Below are 19,625 nucleotides of genomic sequence, written 5' to 3'. Positions count from 1 at the left end.
AACACCTGGACCACCATGCAGGGATGGGGTCAACCCACCTGCTCTCCCTGTAACACCTGGACCACCATATAGGGATGGGGTCAACCCACCTGCTCTCCCTGTAGCACCTGGACCACCATGTAGGGATGGGGTCAACCCACCTGCTCTCCCTGTAGCACCTGGACCACCATGCAGGGACGGGGTCACCCACCTGCTCTCCCTGTAACACCTGGACCACCATGCAGGGACGGGGTCAGCCCACCTGCTCTCCCTGTAACACCTGGACCAAGATGGAGGGATGGGGTCAGCCCAGTCATTTTCCCTGTAGTTCCTGAAAGACCACTGTGAACTGTCCCTGACTGGATTTATTGCTAGCTGCTTCCTACATAGGAAATAAATCAACAGAGGAAGAGGAGGGGCAAAGAGGGAAGCAACCTCTGGAATCTTTTTAAATTGTCTTGCTGTGCTTGTAGGCCTGGCAGAAAGAGGCTTAAACACTTCAATCTCCTTAGGGGGCTGGGGATGGGCTGAGAGAACAGCAAGCAGAGAGCTGAGCAGGGTATGGGATGATGAAGCTGTGGTTGGGTGCCCTGTGAGTGTTTTCAGGGCAGGGCAGTTAACAGATGCCTCAGGGAAGGAAACAGCTAAACTCCCTAGAGAAAGGCTCAGGAGAGAAGCTGGGGTCAGATAAGGGCTTTGACCTGTGGAGACAGGGTCCTTGGATGTCCAGCCTTCAGGAAGGCAACTTTCCTTATCTGTGATCTGGGAACCACAGTAGCATCTCCTGTCATAGTTGTGGTGAGAGGGTAATGGAGATAACACCTGGGGAAAACTGGACCTAGGCCCTCCACTCGTGACTTGTGTCTACCAACTGACTGTAAAAAGCTGGAGAGGGAAGGAGAGTGCTGCTTGCAAGGCAGGGTGGGGGTGGCTGTGTATGTAGGGAGACTAAAATAGGCTTTGTGGCCCAAGCCCCTGGCCTATCCCCAGCTGGAAACCCACTTTCCACTTCACTGTTGGACTGAGGCCTACATGACACATTAACCCACCAGTGCTCAAAGGATTTGAATTTGCAGAAGAGGACAAGGATCCCCTAGGAAACGAAGGCTGCAGTGCTCTGGGCATTATGAGAGGGCTTGGTTCCAATCTTCAGCCATAGCAGCACCTGGACAACGGAAAGAAGCAAGGAGCCAGAGAGCAGAAACAGGGTACTGGGCATCTGGGAAGTGTCCTATGAACTCAGGGCTAAAGGTCAAACGCAGAACGTGAACCTTCTTGAGGTCTAGGAGAAAGGTGTGTTCTAGAACACAGGATCCACATTCCTGACAGACTCTTGGGATTAACTGTCTCATTTCTTCTAAAAAGTCAGGATTCTGTGAGGGGTAGCACTGGGCAGCTATGGCCCTGAATAACAGTTCACGTGGGGGAAGTTAGCGGCATGTATCTGGACAAGACTCCCACCTAGCTAAGTGTACACAGACACTGGTTTCTTATCCATGGTGCTGCCTGTCTCCAGTGGCTGTATCCCATCCTTCTGGGTTTCATGCCTACCTGAGCCCTCATCTTCCACACGGTTCCATAGTCACTCTCCTCTTCAGAATTCAGCATGCTCAGGCCCCAGCCCCAAGATGGAGCTTCCTAGGACCCTCACACCAGATCTAAACCTGAGCTACCATTATTAGAGTGAGACGGTAGTCTACCTCAGTGAAATGAAAAATCATATCAGTAGCTCTAAACCAAAATCAAGGCCTTAAATAAATAATACTTCTACTATATCTCAGAAATGAGGCACTCCCCCCACCCCCATTTCAGGGAAACCCTGCCATTAGATTTCAGATCTGACTGTCCCATCATTATCTTCTCAAGGAGTACTGTCGTAGCAAAAGATAAAATAAAATCAACTCACTGTCCCTATTCTCCAAGCACCCGTACCACTCACAAGAGACCAATTTCAAATGCCGGCTAACACAGAGCAGAAATGGTCACTGGGACATGGTACAGAAGATGCCCTAGTACGGCTTCATGGGTATTCTACTGTCAGGCAACTCATGGTCACCTTCCAAAGGCCAGAGAGGCTCCATTGCTAACACAAGAACCCACATCTCTAGGCAAAAGTAAGAGAAAAGGAGACTCAGAGTTACAGAAGGCTTCAGGAAGACTTTTCATTCTATTACACTGGGAAGACCAAGTAGAGAGGTGGCGTGAGTGGTGTCAACCCTACCTGTGGTCCTATGCCAGAGTTGCCAGCTCCCAGCCGGAAGTGGTAAGAGAGCTCACCAGAATCATAAGCACGCACAGAGAACAGAGAGATGGCCCCTTTAGAAGATGGCACAGAGTCTGGTAACTGGGAAGTATTAATAAATGCTGTCCGTTATGGATAGGTTGTTCTGTGACATCATCAATGCAAATGGCCATTAGCACTGACTGAGAAGACCTGCAGTGGTGACAAAGTGTTTTCTCCATGGTGCCCATCTGTCAACTGTATGTGCTTCTTGTAGTCAGGATGTTTCCATCCAAGCAAGCAGAAACCCTACTCTTGCATGGTACGCCCTCCTGAGTTCTCACTCCCTTGGTTAGGCAGACATTCAGCAGCACAGTGTCCGAGCTCACTAGAGAGTGGTTCACTCTCTGTGTGGGTGTGAGGGTGGAGAAGTCCCTGGCAACCCTGGAGCACTGAATGAGACTATTTTGACCAGAAGCCACTTTTGGAGTCCCCGAAAGTCAGTTTCGTTGGGCTCTGCTCACCCCACACAATCCACAGTTGCAGTGGGTGAACAGCTGCAAAGCCCAGATAGCCACTTGATAAACTTTCTCTTGTTTGATGTACTGCTGTGTCTACATACTAATTTCATTTCCTTTTCCCTAAGAGGCCCCCGAGGAATACTAAAAAAGCCGTTAGCCTCCCCAAGCATGTCAGAACCCCTGGCATTGACACTTACTCCTGGAGGGCAGCTCTTCATGCCCATTTGAGGGGTCACCCTCTGATCCATCCAGTGTTGGCCTCAAATCCCGCAGTGGAAACTCGCCAGCCTCATTCTCTTCTCCAGGCTGCTGGGCGCTGGGTATCTCCTCTGTGGATCCTGGGTTGGGCTCTGATCTTCGGTTCACTCCTACAGTGGCAGCATCCATATCTGCAGCCTTTGGGGTATCATTTTCCAAGGGTGAATGGTCCCCAAAGGTGTATCTCACATCCGTGGTATCTTCAACACTGTTGGCAACAGGAGCGAGATGCCTGCTGCCTGCTGAGCTCACAGAGGACCGGTACTGAGGCACCACACTAACGAACTTCAAGCCTCGACTTGCAGCCTCCTGTACCTGGGAGACAAAGGAGATTGTAAATGGGACACGGCCAGGCACTGAGACCCCTGTGCATTCCCAGTGTCAACACAAGCTGCAGAGGCCTGAAGGGGCAAGTCAGGCCTGGTGGGTCTCTCACTGCTGGAAACACTTAAGCATTTGGTTATTTATTGAAGTGCACTCTCCATCCCTCCCTCATTTGTGTGTGTACGTGTGTGCATGTGCGTGTGCATGCGTGCGTGTGCATGTGTGTGTCGATGCCATGTTATTCACAGTTATGAGCTGCCTAACACAGATGCTGAGATCTGAACTCAGGTCCTCTGCAAGATCAACAAATATTTTTATTGCTCTGTTACTTCTTTACTCCTTTTTTTTTTTAAATTTTTTGAGACAAGGTGTCACGATGAAGCCTCAACTTGCCTCAAACTAAACATCCTCCTGAGTCTGTCCCCTTAGTGCCATGATGTCTTTTTTTCCTTCTTTCCCTTTTTGACGTGTGTGTACAAATGCATATGTGTGCACTTGAGTATAGAGACCAGAGGGCAATATGAAGTTTATCTTTCCTTGATTGCTTGCCACCTTCATTTTTGAAAAACAATCTCTCAATGAAATGCATCTATTTGTTTAGCTCCAGGGACCCACCGGTGTCTCTACCCAGCACCCAGCAGTAGAATTACAGCATGCATCGCCATGTTCCGTCTTGTCTTTAACCTGGGTTCTGGGAACCCCAACTCAGTCCTCATGCTTTTGTGGAAGGCGCTTTTACCGGCTGAGCATCTCCCTAGATGTTTTAATTTCATTTTTTTATGAGTCTGGAAAAAGGCTCTGAAAGAGTAAGCTCAGACAAATAGAATCTGAAGCAGAAAGTCCACATGGTGACAGTTTATAGTTTTCTCCTCCACCTGCTTCCAGCCCGGGAGTCTAGAGTACAGACTCAGCACGGCTGCTCTGTGCACCCTCACTGCTGGGTGGCAGCACATGATCCTGACAGCCTCCTCCTGTAGGCAGTACATTAGGCAGAGGACCTAGGTGGAGAATCTGAGGGGGATCCGTCCCATTGCTGCCTGCCCTCAGGCCTGAAGGAAGCCATTGTACCCTCAGAGTACCCACCCCTGACCCACAGCTAATACTAGGCCCTCAGATCCCCAAGCTTCGGTACATAACATCTCATGCAAGGAACCAATAAGCTATTCCCTCTCACTCCCTGAGCTCAAAAAAGGAACACGACCATGACCATCTATAGACAAGGCATCGTGTGACACATGACCTCTCCGTGAAACTGGCCCCAGGCAGTTGAGTTTAGTAGGAAAGACACTGAAAGAAAAACTGGAAGTGATAGCATAATGAAACCAAGCAAATCAGCTGAAACTAGGAGGTGGTCCTTCGGAGATTTCCCCAGCAAGGATGCTCAAAATCCATGGGACCAATGAGCACGGAGGAGAGCCTCTGAACCATGGAAATCTTAGTCTCTGACTGCTAAGTGGGTGATCTCAGGAACCCTCAAGGCTTCTGCAGTGCTCAGCTATAACCAGGAATCAGAAAAAAAAAAAAAAAAAAGTACCAGCATGGAGCTACTGGAGAAGTGACCTCTGTAGCCCTCCTCAGACCAACTATCCTAGGTTACACTGTGTTGTCTTGGTTCTACACAGAAAATTCTAGAAAACAAAATCTACAGCAGTTGCAGATGTACACACTGGTCTTTTTATGAAGTGTAGCCTGTGGCAAAGCACTAGCAATAGCAGGCTTACTGGGCACCTGCTATGGGCTGGGCACTGTCCTGACATTGACACCCTGTTCTCATTGTCTCCATTTTAGGTGAGGCCTGGAGGTGAAAGCTGTAAGCTCTCAGTGGGGAGCCAGAGTTCACAGCCAGGCCTGGGCCAAAACAGACTTGAGACAGAATTAGGGCTTCTCAGGGTTGTAAATCTGTGCATGTCAGCTATGTGCCCTGGGCTTTTAGTCAGCTTTCTGTTACTATGAGTAAAACCCGAGGGGAACAACCTCAGGAAGAAACACAACTTGAAGCCGGGCAGTGGTAGCTCACGCCTTTAATCCTAGTACTTGGGAGGCAGAAGCAGGCAGATTTCTGAGTTTGAGGCCAGCCTGGTCTACAGAGTGAGTTCCAGGACAGCCAGGGATACACAGAGAAACCCTGTCTCAAAAAACCTAAAGAAAGAAAGAAAGAAAGAAAGAAAGAAAGAAAGAAAGAAAGAAAGAAAGAAAGAAAGAAAGAGAGAGACAAACTTGATCTTGGCTGTCACATTCTGGGGTTTTAGTCCTTCCTGGCAATTTAGAGCAGCTCTCATGACTAGCTGAGGGGGTAGGGGGACACCTACACTCCTTACCTTTCTTCATGTCCCCTTATTCTACCCAGATCCCCAGCCAATACAGCGGTATTACCCACAGTCACAGTATTAGCTGTTCTGAAAAGAACCTCTCACCACATACACACACACACACACACACACAGACATGCACATGCACACTTATGGTCTACCATCAGCTAGTTACCCCTCAGTTCAACTCAAAACAACCATCACCACTGCTCATGGGCACTGGCCTACTGCTGATTCAGATTCCTCTTCAAAGTACACCACGAGAAAGTGTGGGGGGGAGTCCCCAAAATCCCTCCTTTCAGTTATTAATCTATGATATCCACCTATTCGAAATTATTTTGGAAAGCTTCTGAAAGATACCACAAAGCTTTAAAAGCAAAGAGTGAGGAAGTAATCACATTAAAGACCTCACGTAAGGCTAAGGAAAGCCACTCCCCACGAAGCGTAGCTCTCAGCTTCCGGGCCAAACAGGCAAAGGAGAAAGGCAGGAAGTTGGGCAGTCCTCATATGAAGTGGGCAGACAGCTCACCACAGAGAAAGCAGCCCCTTTCTTAATGGAAGTTTACAGTGGAGCCATTGGAATGGCTTGAAGGCATTCAGAAAGACAGCTGAGTGGCCCGACCTGTTCCTCAGTGGTGTGGAAAATCGCGGTGGGTGGTACAAACTTTCAGTGTTTCGGTGTCATCTATAAGCAGAGAAACCAGGAGTTTCTCATGGTGGACAGCATATGGTAAGTGCACAGATCAGGGCTTAGCAAAGGTACTAGCGTCAGCCATGATTCCTGGACCCTTCTGTCAATCTGGACCTCTGGCGGCCACACAGAGATCGCTGGGACCATCCAGTAGAAACAGAGAGGTTCCACACTCAGTCCACGGTTACCTCAGACCCTCGTGCCCTGAACTACTCAGTACTGAATTTACTCTCTCAGCCGGTGTTCTCAAAGCGAGGTCCCTGGGCACCAGTGTCCCCTGGGAACTTGTGAGCCTTGTGGATTCTCAGATACCTTAGACCTACTGAATTAGCCAATCCGAGTTGAACTCTGTAGTTCAGGAGTCTGTCCAGGATATCCTTGTGTCGGCATGCAGGAGGGGCCTCTGCAGCAGGCCTGAGGTGTTCTGCACTGTTATGTTCACAGTGGTGGGATGATGGTCTGTTGGGCAGCCATGCTTAATGCATACCTGCAGGCGTGTGAACACGTGTAATGCATGAATGTGTACGTTCCTCTACTTACATCTCTCTTTCTCAGAAAGTTGTCTGACCAAGTCTCTAGTCAAGCACAGTGTTGTTTCTCATTTATTTATTCTTTCAACAAATTTATTCTTTCACAGAACAAGTCTCAAATGCTTAATAATGGAGGGTATTCTGGATATTGAACAGGGTTCATCTAGAGCCCTGGCTCTCCTGAGCCTCACTCCTCAGTCTCCTGGTGACTCTAGTCATATAGTTTAAGAACTGATCGTGCTAAGTATCCCCACATTTGTGCCTTACTCCCGACTGCCCTTGCATGTTCTGAGCAATCCAGCCAGTGAGCACAGGGGCTGGACCTCTGAATCTGGAGACATGGGTCTCTCCTGCCTCTACTGCACCCTTCCCTATCTATCTACACACATTCAGCCACACCCTGGCAGATCCATCCCTCACCATGCTGCACACAGCCAAGGTCACCTTACTCCACCTCTACAGCTGGACATCATGAGGACGTCATACCTTGCCACAGTCTCCAAGAGCCTAAGATCGAATCAGTTTGAAGACAAAGTTGTGAGTAATCTGGTCACCTCAGCTGTGGAGCCTCCAGACTACCGCAAAACAGCAATTAACACCGTCTAACTCTTCCATGAAGTGCATCTGCATGCATTCTATTAGGCCTCTAAAACAACCCCTTACAGCAGAGGAAGCCTGTCAAACTTCCCAGAGCTGAGAAGCAATGCCAAACTCATCTTGAACACATTGAACCTGGTCTGAAAGTCTTTCCCTGACACACACAGCCTCTGCTGAGATGGCCACAAGTCTACCTCCACGTACACTGATGCGACATCAGCCCCATCCTCACTTCTGCTGTCTTTAGGCTACTGGGTAGGTATCAGAGCACTGCCATTTGGATTGAGCCAAGACTTAATCCAACACTTTCTATCATGTTAGAAAAATCTCCATGGTAACGGAATCAGGATGTCAGAGAAAAGATATATCTTGAAATTTAATTATATGAGTCTCAATTTATTGAAAAAAAATCAACTTTGGTTATATAGCCAAGAAATAATTTTTATTACACACACACACACCGAATTCCTAGGATATCTTAGATGAACTGGTGGTTATTCAGTTTTAGAATGGCTATCTATATTTAGAGTATTTAGTGAAGCCACTGAGAACTGGGACATGGGTCAAGTTCACTGCGTAAGTCGTAACAGCTGTACATAACATGGGACTATTATCACAAAGCCTCTGCTCACACATGAGATCGATGGGACAAGCCACATAGTGCCACAGGCAAAGGTCAGAGACAACTTCAAGGCTGTCATCTGAACCCAACAAGAGAGGTACCACAGTTAATTTTGTCACCCTGTCTATACTAGGGTGATCAGTCGTTTGGTAAAATATTATGCTAACTTAGGTGTTGCTAAACCAGTAAGTTAAAGGTATGGTTGATATTTATAACCAGCTGACTTTCCATGAAGTCAGTCAGTTCTGCCAAGTAGTGGGCCTCAACCAATCAGCTGAAGGATTTATGGCCATGTGCTCTATTCATTAACTCTAGGACCTAGGGAGGGGCTGTGTGAGACCAAAGGGTCTTGGTGCTTTCTTCTACCCAGATAACAAACTCTCCTCCACTCTGTGTTGAGAAAGGCTCCATCCTGTTGAAGGGAAGTTAGAGCTACAGATGGTTGACTTATTTTTAACAAATTATTGGAGTATCTATTTTTATGATAAGCCTGATGAATGCCTGTAAATCATCAGCTGATTAACACTGAGAATTAAAAGTTACTGCTCGAAAAAAACATTAAAAGAGCTTTCCTTTTTAATCCAGTAGAACAGCTACTTAGTAGCCATATGTGTCTATAAAATTAATTCAAATAAAAACATTCAATTCCTTAGTCATCAGTAGTGACAACACTACTGGTTGGTACATATCTAGAAGATTTCTGTAATGACTGGAAGTTCTACCTGGTATATAGCTGCTGTCAAGTATGATATATCAAATGGCAAATGGTGGAGGCCTGGAGAAGAGGCTCGGTGGTTAAGAGTCTATACTGCTCTTACAAATGACTCGAGTTTAGTTCCTAACACCCACACCTGAAATGACACAATGATACAATATAGTCTTCTGGCATCTGCAGGCACCCCCGCACTCTTGTGTAAGCCCACAATTCACACGCATAATTTTTAAATTTAAAAATACAAAGTGATAGAAAGAGTCTGGGGCATATACTATACCCCAAATACTCCTTAGAAAGGACTACTGTCCATTCTAGCCCTCCTCATAACTCATGGGCCCCTGTTGGGAACCACGTCAAACAGAGCTACGGACTAACTGTGTATGTCAGGATTAGGCACAAAAATCTGCTGTTCTGGGTTGCAGTTTCCATGAGTCTTTACGGTGAATATTTTATCACATGCACACAGCCCTTCCCACTTTTGTCACTGAGGCAGCTTTCTGAAAAGCCGGCCTCAAAATAACAAGGACTCGAGCTCCCATCTGAAGCTGCCTCTGGGGATGTATTAACACTTAGCTTCTTAACAGAGTGCACTGCCAGGCTCGCCTGCCTGCACGTGAACAGGCCACGAGGAGGAACCACAGAGATGCGTGGTGCTGGTGGTCTTTTCTCCGTGACCCAGACTTCTAGGGACGAATCTTGGCCACGCAACCTAAAGTCCTAAAGCATTGCATCTTATTGGTTACTCCTCAAATCAGCTGACTGTCTCTAACAGGAGAGCGGTCATGCTCATTTACCCAATCATTCGACCAGCCATCTTATTCCCACCATGAACCCCTACTATAATGGATGAGACTAGGTTTTAGAGAAACAAAAATGGCGCCACTCTTCCATCCTGGGTGCCAAATCATTACTCTACCATCCCCGTGTGCCATACCATCTGAGAAACCCTCAAGAGTTAACCGTTTCATTTTTCTTGAACTGCCCATACTCAGTTTGAGATGCCTCCTGCTAGTTCCGAGATCCCCAGTGGGTTGCGTTTGATCCTCTTAGTAAGGGTGAGTTGAGAGAAAGCACGTGGCGTTCTGTAGTAGCCCAGAAAACCAAACCTCCTTAAAAACAAAAGGAAGGGGCTAGAAAGATTGCTCAGTGGTCAAATGTTGGAGGTTGATCTGGTGCTAAGTATACAGATGCTAAACTCTGAACAACAAGATCTATTTCCTGTCCAGAGGAGTGCATTCTCATATGCACTGGCCTTTGTTGTGTAAACCCTGTTCTCAAGTTTAAAGTTGATTGGTTAATCTAAAAGGCTGGACAGCCAATAACTGGGCAGAAGAGAAGTAGGCGGAGTTGAGGTTCCAGGGCTTGGGGCCAGAGGCGAGGCATACTAGAGCTTCCACAGAGTGGGTAGACCAAGGTCTTGGCTTAGACCTGGAACAGCCCTGCCAGAAAATGTCCTCCACGACACTCCACCGCCCACTTCTATTTGTTGGCATTGGTCTTCTTATCTATGGCAAATTTTTTCATACAGCAAAAGACATGACCACTGCCAACTTACCACTTTGTCTGCCAATAGCTTAGACACCAGAGACAGAAATCGTAAACTTCCTGTTACCCACAGGGAAATACTGCAGGGACCTGGCATCCTTGGTTCATCTACAACACAAACCCTACACGGGGGGCTCAGGAAAAAATCACAGAAGATGCAAGGGCCAGCAGACCAGGGCACCTGCGCCGATCTTGACATGACACAGATGCACATGTAAACTCAACAATATGGCTGCCTAAATGCAACCTGCATAATCCCAATACTAGTCCATATATAACACAAATAGGGGAAATCTCACAAACCTCCACCCCCAAATAAAAAGCTATAAGAAATTAATAGCTGCTAAAGTGAAAGAGACTCCATCCTCTCATCCCAGGTGGTCATCTCTGGACACCTATGCCTGTATGAGCAACACTAAATAGAGGTAGGGGTGTGTGTGTGTGTGTGTGTGTGTGTGTGTGTGTAATGGTAATTACAGACAAGGTTATAAACTTAGGACAGAGTAGGAGAGATACGGGAAGGGGGAGCTGGTAGAGTATAAATGATATGCAGTACTCATGAATGGTATTATCAAAAAAATTAAACTTTTAAATTAAAAAAAAAATCTCAGAGAAAAAAATCTGGCCAGGCTTAGGTCAGATGTGCACTTCCGGGTCAATCAGCACTGGCCAGGTTGCAGAGTGTTTACCAAGGAAACCACATAACTGAATAAAGTGATTGTCAAGAAATACTGTTTCAAGGCAGACAAAATAAACTTGGATATTGTTCATGTATACGTCACGTGACGAGAAGTGAAGCTTGCAGCTTCTTCATGACCAGCTTACAGAAACATGTGCATCAGAGAATAAGAGGCAAATGCTACAAAAAACAACTGATATTTAGGGCAAACAAAACTGAGTAGCTAAACTGGTATCCAGCACGTTGACATATTTTTGGTCAAGACTGTTTCTGCTCCATTACTCTACGGAATGACTTGTCTGGCATAGACAGAGCATTTATCTACTTCCAAGAGAATGTGTAGATCTCCACCAGGTCTGCTCAAGACATCATAAACACTCTCTGGAACCCAGCTCCTCCCAGCCAAGTTGGCCACCACCTCTGACGCACTCCCACTAGTCTAGCACAGCACTTGGCCATTAAAGAGCTGAGCACACATGTGGTTGATTCAAATATGTAACATACTTTAGTTTGTTTCTTTTGTCTGAGTCATAGTGGTATAACACCTTCCCCCACAGCTGGAATCTATGCACACAGAAATGGTTTGGAGCTAGTCACGGTGAACTACTGAGGAAGTATCGTAAACTCTGCAGGAAGAACAAACACTGGATTCATTTTCTTAATCCTTAAGCCCACTGACCTGATATCATTTCTGTTGCTGTGACAAAGGCACATCAGGGGAGAAAGGGTTTAGTTGGGCTCACAGTCTCAGGTCACAGTCCGACGACACTGAGAAGTCAAGCTCAAGCCAGCAGGAAGTTTAAACAGCTAATAGCATCACAGTGAAGAACAGAGAGAGAATGAATGCTTGCGTGCCTGCACTAAGCTCATTTCCTCCTATGCAGTCCAGGCGCCAAAGCCCAGGGAATGGTCCTATCCACTTGAGTTTACATAATTAAGATGTCTTTGGTCTTCTGTAGACTTGTCCACAGGCCAACCTGATCTAGATAATCCCCCATTAGGATTTGATTTTTGGGTGATTCTAGATCGTGTCCAGCTAATGAGTAAAACAATCATATACATGCATTTCCTTGTAATACTCATGCTGCAGATTTGAAAATGGAGGCAAACCGAGATGAGCAAATTGCCCAGTGTCATCCAGCAATGAGTAAAGGCAAGTCACAGTGAAACCCAGGCGGCCTGGCGGCAGAGCCCATGTGGTTCTCATTAACACTCATCAGTGTTTTCATTTACCACACGCATTTAAATTACCATTGCCTCAACTGTATCCTATACTATGAAGTATCTGGGCTAGCTCTGAATGACTCTAGAGTATTTGGAATGTGGACATTTTACTCTACGGTGTGGTGTCACGGCTTTCTAGCAGTAGGAAGACAATCAAGACAATGTCAGGGAGCAGGCTGTATCTGCAGGATGAGGTGAGCAGGATGGTGTGCTAGGCAGGATAGTGTGGTGGCGGGTGGCGTCACGGGTGAGCAGATGGGAGACCTATGAAAGAGGCTGGGAGCCTGAAGTCACAGTTTAGTACCTTCTCTTAAGAGTCATGCTCAGGGTGCAAGAAGTACCACGGATGACCAGAAAGGCAGGAGTCTGCTAACCTGGAGACGTAGCTGTGGACTCTGACACGTTAAACAGCCGTTTATCATTGCCCATAGCAACTAATGATGCTAGGATTGAGACTGAAGAGACGACTCAGTAGGTAAGAGCATGTGTCGCTCTTGCAGAGGCCAGGAGGTCAGTTCCCAGAACTTACATGAGTTACAACAACCTGTAAGGTGCACATACACACGCACACACACACACACTGATGCACACATGCATACGAAACACTTTAAAAAGAATTTTTAATGATGCTAGCATGTCAGGAATGTGCTGGAATACGTCAAGAAAACTGTCATGGAGTTAAACACCTCCAGGAGGGAAGGCCCACGGAGCTATTTTGAAAGGTACATAGACGACTGATTGTTCTAAAGAAGGCCAACGCCTCCCATCTAACATATGGGCAGATCTATAAACAGGCATTTTAGACTTCCTCTTAGGGCCAATCTTCCTCTACAAAACACATCTTCTATCCTCAGAGCCAGAGATATCAAAGGCAACCATGGTGATCTTCTAGTCAATCACAAGGACTTCTCTGATAGTCTTCATAATTGTTATGATTGTATTCAGTTTATATTTGAAAGAAAAGGGTCTTATGGGACTAAAGAGGGGAAGTGCAGAGGAAATATCCTGTCCCTGTATGGATGTTATACCTGTCAATACTAAGTGTGATGGCCTATGGCTTAGACAGGAAATAGGAGGTGGGACACTGGTAGACCAAAAGGATTCTGGGATGGTGCCAGGTGCTAGAGATTTTCCAGGGACAATGTGAGGAGTACAGATCCATGTCGCTTGAGCACAGGTAACCAGCCATATGGCAGAATGTAGATTAGGATAAATGGGTTATATTAAATTCTGATCTAGCCAGAGAAAACCAATAGAGGTCCTCTATATGGCCAAGGTATCTGTAAATACATTCTGAGTCTGCATTTTATTTCTGGGAGCATGGGGCTGGGAGGAAGAACAACTTAACTTTTATATATGGTGTCCCATATTGGGAGCCAAAATGTTGTGGTAAATATTACTTGGGAGTTTCTTACCCAACTATGACTGACTATATAGTTCCCAAATAAAAGACACAAAATCTTTTGTATTTATAATAAACTTAAAAGCACTAGATCTGGGTAGATATCATACCTTTATGATTTTGTCAATAACCCCAAAACATTACTTGCCATATTCCACCTGGGCCACTCCTATTCCAACAGACCACCCCTCATGACCCTGTGCTCATAATCCATCTACCCCATGGCAACTTCTTCCTCCTTCCTCTCCATTTCCTGGTTCCTGCATATGATCCCAAGCCCAGGAATCTTCATCCCTGCCTACCTCTCTTCTGTCTAGCTATAAACATCTTTATTAACCAAACAGGGTTAATTTAAGGGGGCAAAGTTTACACAACAAAAGCTGGCATACGTGAGGTCTGCTCTTCTTGGAGCAACCAGATCTCGATACAGTATTGAGCATTTGAATACATAGCAGTACCAAACCTACCTACTACAGACTTCCCTGTTTTCTATGTCTCCTGTATCAGTGTGTCCTTGGCCAGTTATGAACCCACTCACACTGATGGCTTTTTTCCTTCATATACTAACTAGCTCTTCCCACATGACATATAGTAAAGGTCAGCCTATCACTTAAAAGTATATGGTTCAAATGGCAAGGACTTTCTTCACAGTGGTGAAGCCCCAGGCTCAAGTCTCAAAACCAGAACAAAAGAAGAAAAGAAACCAATGAGCAGCAGCAACAGGAAGTGGGCCCTGCCCACACCTCACTGAGTGTCTCCTGAATGCCTGACTGGGCTCTGCTTCCAAATCTGAAACCTACACACAGCCACCCTGTGACCGCTACATTGTCAAATCCCACAGGTCCTTTTGGGTCCTACTACCCATCCGACTCTTGGCAGGCTATCTCCCTGAAGTGCTCCTCCCTAGTTTCATGGGCTTCTGCTGTTTTTATTCCTCTATAACCACCGATTCATAGCACTCACATCAGCCACAGTGGTTTGTGTGTGAGAAAAGTGGCTTGCTTTTAACTCTCCAACAGACTCCAATTGCTGACTCCACTCTTCAGAGTCCAGTCCTTTAACCTTCCAGAACTGGGGCTTGTCCACATCTCAGGCTGTGTCCCAGCCTCATTTACTCCTACCATCCTCACGGACCCTGGCTTTTCTATCTTTCAAAGCCTGTTCCTCTTGAAGAGGTCTCAGCACTTGCAGATTCCTCTGTCTTGGATACTGTTCCCCACAGGGTTCCAATGACTTGTTTATCAACTGAACAAAAAAGCCCTGTGGGGATAGCAGCTTGGCCTTTTGTGTTCTCTGTTAAGTCCCAGCACCTGGACACATGTGTATATGTAACAAGTACTCATACATTTGCTTAAGAATAGAAGAGAAAGCTTTATCACACAATTTAAGGTCAAAGTCTATCATTAAGGAGAAGCCAAGGCAGGAACTTAGTAGTTAATAGTGGGAAGAGCTAGTCACAACGTATCTGTGGTCAAGGGCAGAGAGAAATAAATGCATGCAGGCCTATCTTATTTGCTCTCAGCTAGCTTTCTCCTCTCTTACAGTGTTCATGAGCCTCTGTCTAGGGACTAGTGCTGCCCATAGTGGGCTGGGACTTCAATTAACAGTCAAGACAACCCTCCAGACAAGCTCCAAAACCCACATGATCTAGATAATCCCTCAGCGAAGGATCTCTTCCTACGTGACTCTAGGTTTTGTCAAGGTAACACTTAAAGCTGATCACCATGGGGACTGGGCTGGTTAGTTTTTAATTTTATTTTTATTTTTCTGTCAACTTGACACAGATAGAGTCACCTGGGAAGAGAAAACCTCAATTGAGAATATGTCTTCATCAGACAGCCTGCAAGTCTTTAGGGGACATTTTCTTGATTAATTATTACTGGTGTGGATGGTGCCATCCCTGTGCAAGGGTGGTCCTTGGCTGTAAGAAAAAAGCAAGCTGATTGAGCCATGGAGGAAGAGCCTGGGGTAGTATTGCATACCAGTGCCAGTAAGCAGTGATACCCCATGGCTTCTGTTTCAGCCCCTGCCCTGACATCTCTTTATGATGGACTGGGACTGGGACATGTAAACAAAAGGCACCCTTTCCTCCCCTAAGTTGGTTTTGCTCAACATTTATCACAGCAACAGAAAGCAACCTAGAATAGAGGCCAGGCGATTTGAAAATATGTTCATTTGAGATTCTGAAAACCTACATAGTATTGGTTATTCCTAGCTTCTTTCTCTGGTTTTTGGAAACAAAGTCTTTCTCTAAAGTACAAGCCATCCTATAATTTACTAAAGTGGTCCAGGCTAGCCTTTAACTCAAAATCCTCTTGTTTCTGCTTTGCAAGTGCTGAGGTTACAGGTGTGCAATATCACCCTAGACTATTCCTATCATTCTTTTAGAAAAAGGGGAACTCAGACCCAGAGTAACTGCAGAAATTTCAAGGCTCAGGGACATACATCTTAAGAGCATTATTAAGAAAAAGAAGCACAACGTTACCCTGGGTTTCTAATCATCTTTTAACCACTCAAATCAGTCTTCAAGAAGAAGAAAGTGGCAGCAGTGTTAGCCTGAGTACTTACTGTCAGGGTGAGCAGCTTCCCAACCTGGGCTTTGTGTAGATAAAGTAACATACTTCCTTAAATATCCCCAAACAGCCAGCCAGCCAGCCAGCCAGCCAGCCAGCCAGCATTGGGATCTGCTGAGTCAGCAGCCCCAATTTTACATTTCAGTAACACCAGTGACCTGAGAGAGCAAGCTGGGTTGTCTCTGAATATCAGGGGCTTACTAGAACTCCGGGGAATTTCTAGAAATCTATCTTTAGCGTCTTCATGGAAGTCAAAGCTCAGCAGTGAGGCAGAGGCATGAGCTCTGAGAGTGTGAGCAGGAGCAGATGCTTGCCTTCACACCTCAATGCTTGACTATCCAGCACTGTGACTTTCCCTCAGCATCCCCCATTCACAGAGTCTTCCATGACATGACTAAAGGGCACTTTAACAAAATGTCGAGACTCTGCATCATTATGCTTGGCTTAACCCTTGGTTTAAAGACCTATTTAAAAAAAAAAATTGCCCTTGAGTCCAAACTAACAAATACACTGTGTGGCTTTAATGGCGCCTCAATGTTCCCGGGTAAATGCCACCATTAAACGAGGGACTTGGAACTGGTTTCTATTACGATGTGCTGAAAAAAAAAAAAAAAACTGAGTGTTTTATTGTTCCTCTGTAAATACCCTGAGGAACAGGAGTTGGTTTTGGAAGACGGAAGTGACTTGAGAAAGTGTTATACACCATGAAGATGGAGGCCCCTTTGTGTAACAACAGGTTATTTGGGGGAAGGAGCTGAGATCTGGGGCTATACACAGTTTAAAAGATTATTACTTATCTCTCCAGAAATGCTTACATTTAATATTCAACTTATTTTCAAACATATACATATATTTAAATTGAAAGATAATCACATTATCTACTCCTGTTCCCTTTCCCCCACTCCTGACCCGACCTTACATGTTACCCTCTCCCGTTCCCTCTTAAGTTCATGGTTCTTCTCCTTTATCTGCTGTCAATACACATAAGTATATATAGAATGAAAAATTATAAAGATCATTTTATAAAATATACATAGGTTCTTCTTTAGGTTTTTCCTTAAAAGGCATGGAAAATGTTCTCTGAAGCAGGCTAAGAATGTGGACCGGCCAGTTACGGGAACTGGCTAACCACAAAAAGAGAAGAATACAAGTCAGCTAGGTGGAACCAGGGAGCTGGTAACCACAATGAGAGGGCAAGGCCGCAGTGACAGGGCAGGACCACATTTTTGAGAAGAATAGGTATACAGAGTGTTCTTCACATGACCCTGACTCACGTAGGTTGGTTTCCTCTGGAATTCTTCTCTATTTTTAATGATTATGTCTCCTTAACAACCCCCTCGCCCCCTCCTCACCCTGGTTTTAGGTTTTCTCCTCGCTCCCAAGCCTTGGGGTCGACGCTCCCCTTGTGAGTGTCGGCCTCAGTCAACTGATACCCCGAAATCCAGAAATAAAGCCTTTTGAGGTTTGCATCCAGTTTCAGTGTCTTGCGAGTTATTAGATGGTTGTGTCATCCCGAGACTTGAGTGAGGGTCTCCCCTGAGTGGAGGTCTTCATATAAATGATAGAGAGATAAATGTAACCTGCTGATACACTCAGTGTTGCTTGCATGGATATGATTCCAGAGATGACTACTTGAAAGTGGGTAATCAATTTGGGGGGTTTATCCCCCGGGGCGACTGTTTCTCCCTTCCTCAGTGATAGTTGAACACTCCACTTCTTAACTTCTTTTTTGTTGTTCTATGCAATCGATTTTACTCTGCACGGCCCTGGTCTTGCCTAGTAGAATGGACTGAACATGACCTCATTGCATCAGAGCCCCCGTGCGACAAGCTGTTTTCCCCAAGATGGGGACAATCATTTCTCTCAAGTCCATGTGATGAACCAGAACCCTCCGAGCCCACACCAAGAAATGGTGTTTTCACAAGAGTCCTGTGCTCCCGTCAGTGTGGGTGTCTGTGACACCTCTTCAGTGAGTGAAGTGGAGGATCAAGTGACATTTGAGGCAGATCCTACAAATTCCATGAACTTCAACCTTGTTCTTTTAGGGACTGTCATGGTTTAAGTAGGCAGAGCAATAAGTAGCATATACCTTCCAGTCCTGAGGGTACCACACCCTGAAGGTAGATCCCCAACACCATGCCACCCAGTGGTAGCTCATGTGGCTCCCTCTGCCCTACTTGAAGACTTTGGGGCAAACCAATGGTTATTATTGTTATAAGACAATATCCCTAGGTGGCAGACACATATTATCAGACCTCTATACTTCTCTGTGTCTCTCTTACTTCTTCCCCAACACAGGCAGCATCCTTCCTTGGTTTTCTGAGGCAGCTTCTCACTTTGTAGGCCAGCCTACTGAGTAGGGAGATTGCAGGTATGAGTCACCACACCCCACTTAACATCCTTTGAAATACAAAGATCCTCTCTAATTAGCATCCATAAGTGACTTAGTGACTTCTTCAAGTAAACAAGTCCTCCATAAAAGACTGACTTAGCAGTACCTTCAAATATGCAGAAATGTAAACAAAGAGAATGCAAATGTTCCTCAGGAGTGGGCCTTCAGGGCTATGAGTAAAGTCATTAGCCTCTCGGTTTGTGGTGCTGAATCCAAACTGTGGATGCAGGTGGATACCCTTGAGAAAAACACACTGCCCTGCATTGAGGCTGACACTATTACAAACCCAGGCTTGCTTCTTGTTTATCACACGTTACAAATGTGCAGCCCATGAATTAATGATGATGTCTTATTCAAGACTGACAGTACGGGGGAACTGTTCGTACCTTCTCAGGCACACAAGGAAAAGAACAGGTCACAGCACCTCTGAGCTCCAGGCTTAGACAGCACAGAGAGAAGCTTCCATCACTCTAGGGAGTAGCTCAGTTAGAGATACAACTGCCTCATATTCAAAATGGGAAGCTGTTGAAAGTAAAGTTTCTACACCAAACAATGAACAGTTCCATCAAACACTGTTTCCACCGGGAATATGTCTAAGTATCTTACTTTTTCAAGTTTTTCTGTATTTTTGGATAGTTTTTAAATATCTACTTCGCATATCCCGCACCACAATCCTTTCCCCCCTAGACTAACATTCCTGTCACCTGAACCATTACCGCCCCTATTTCTCATTGCCTTTGCGACTAGGTGTGGACACAGCCACGGGCTGCCGCTGAAGCTGGAGTCAGAGGTGAGTTACATGGAACTTTATTCTGTTTTCTTTTATTTCTCAGCCGCCAAGTGTAATAACTGGTGGCTTCTGTTCTCTGGTCTTCTCTATGTCACCAGGCCACCCCCACAGTGATAATCTTCCCTAGTTTCCATTCTTTGAAACACCGAAGTCAAGACTGATCTAACAAATGTATCACTCCAAATTTAGACATCTCTCAGAAACAGATCAGTTGACTGACAGCAGTGCTCATTTCTAAATTAAAAAAAAAAAA

At 45.7% G+C, this 19,625-nt stretch overlaps 1 protein-coding gene across 1 annotated transcript in view; it reads right to left on the bottom strand.

Moving 5' to 3' along the window:
• Rftn1 (raftlin, lipid raft linker 1) overlaps positions 1–19,625 on the bottom strand; it is a 202,357-nt gene that overhangs the window by 62,523 nt on the left and 120,209 nt on the right. The window contains exon 5 of the mRNA XM_028766787.1: positions 2,919–3,294. Coding sequence (XP_028622620.1) covers positions 2,919–3,294 — 376 coding nt within the window. The remainder of the gene's footprint in view (positions 1–2,918; positions 3,295–19,625) is intronic.

The sequence above is a fragment of the Grammomys surdaster genome, unplaced genomic scaffold (genome assembly GCF_004785775.1).
Source record: "Grammomys surdaster isolate TR1022 unplaced genomic scaffold, NIH_TR_1.0 169, whole genome shotgun sequence".
NCBI classification, from domain to species: Eukaryota; Metazoa; Chordata; class Mammalia; order Rodentia; family Muridae; genus Grammomys; species Grammomys surdaster.
This window is presented reverse-complemented; position numbering and strand designations above follow the sequence as displayed.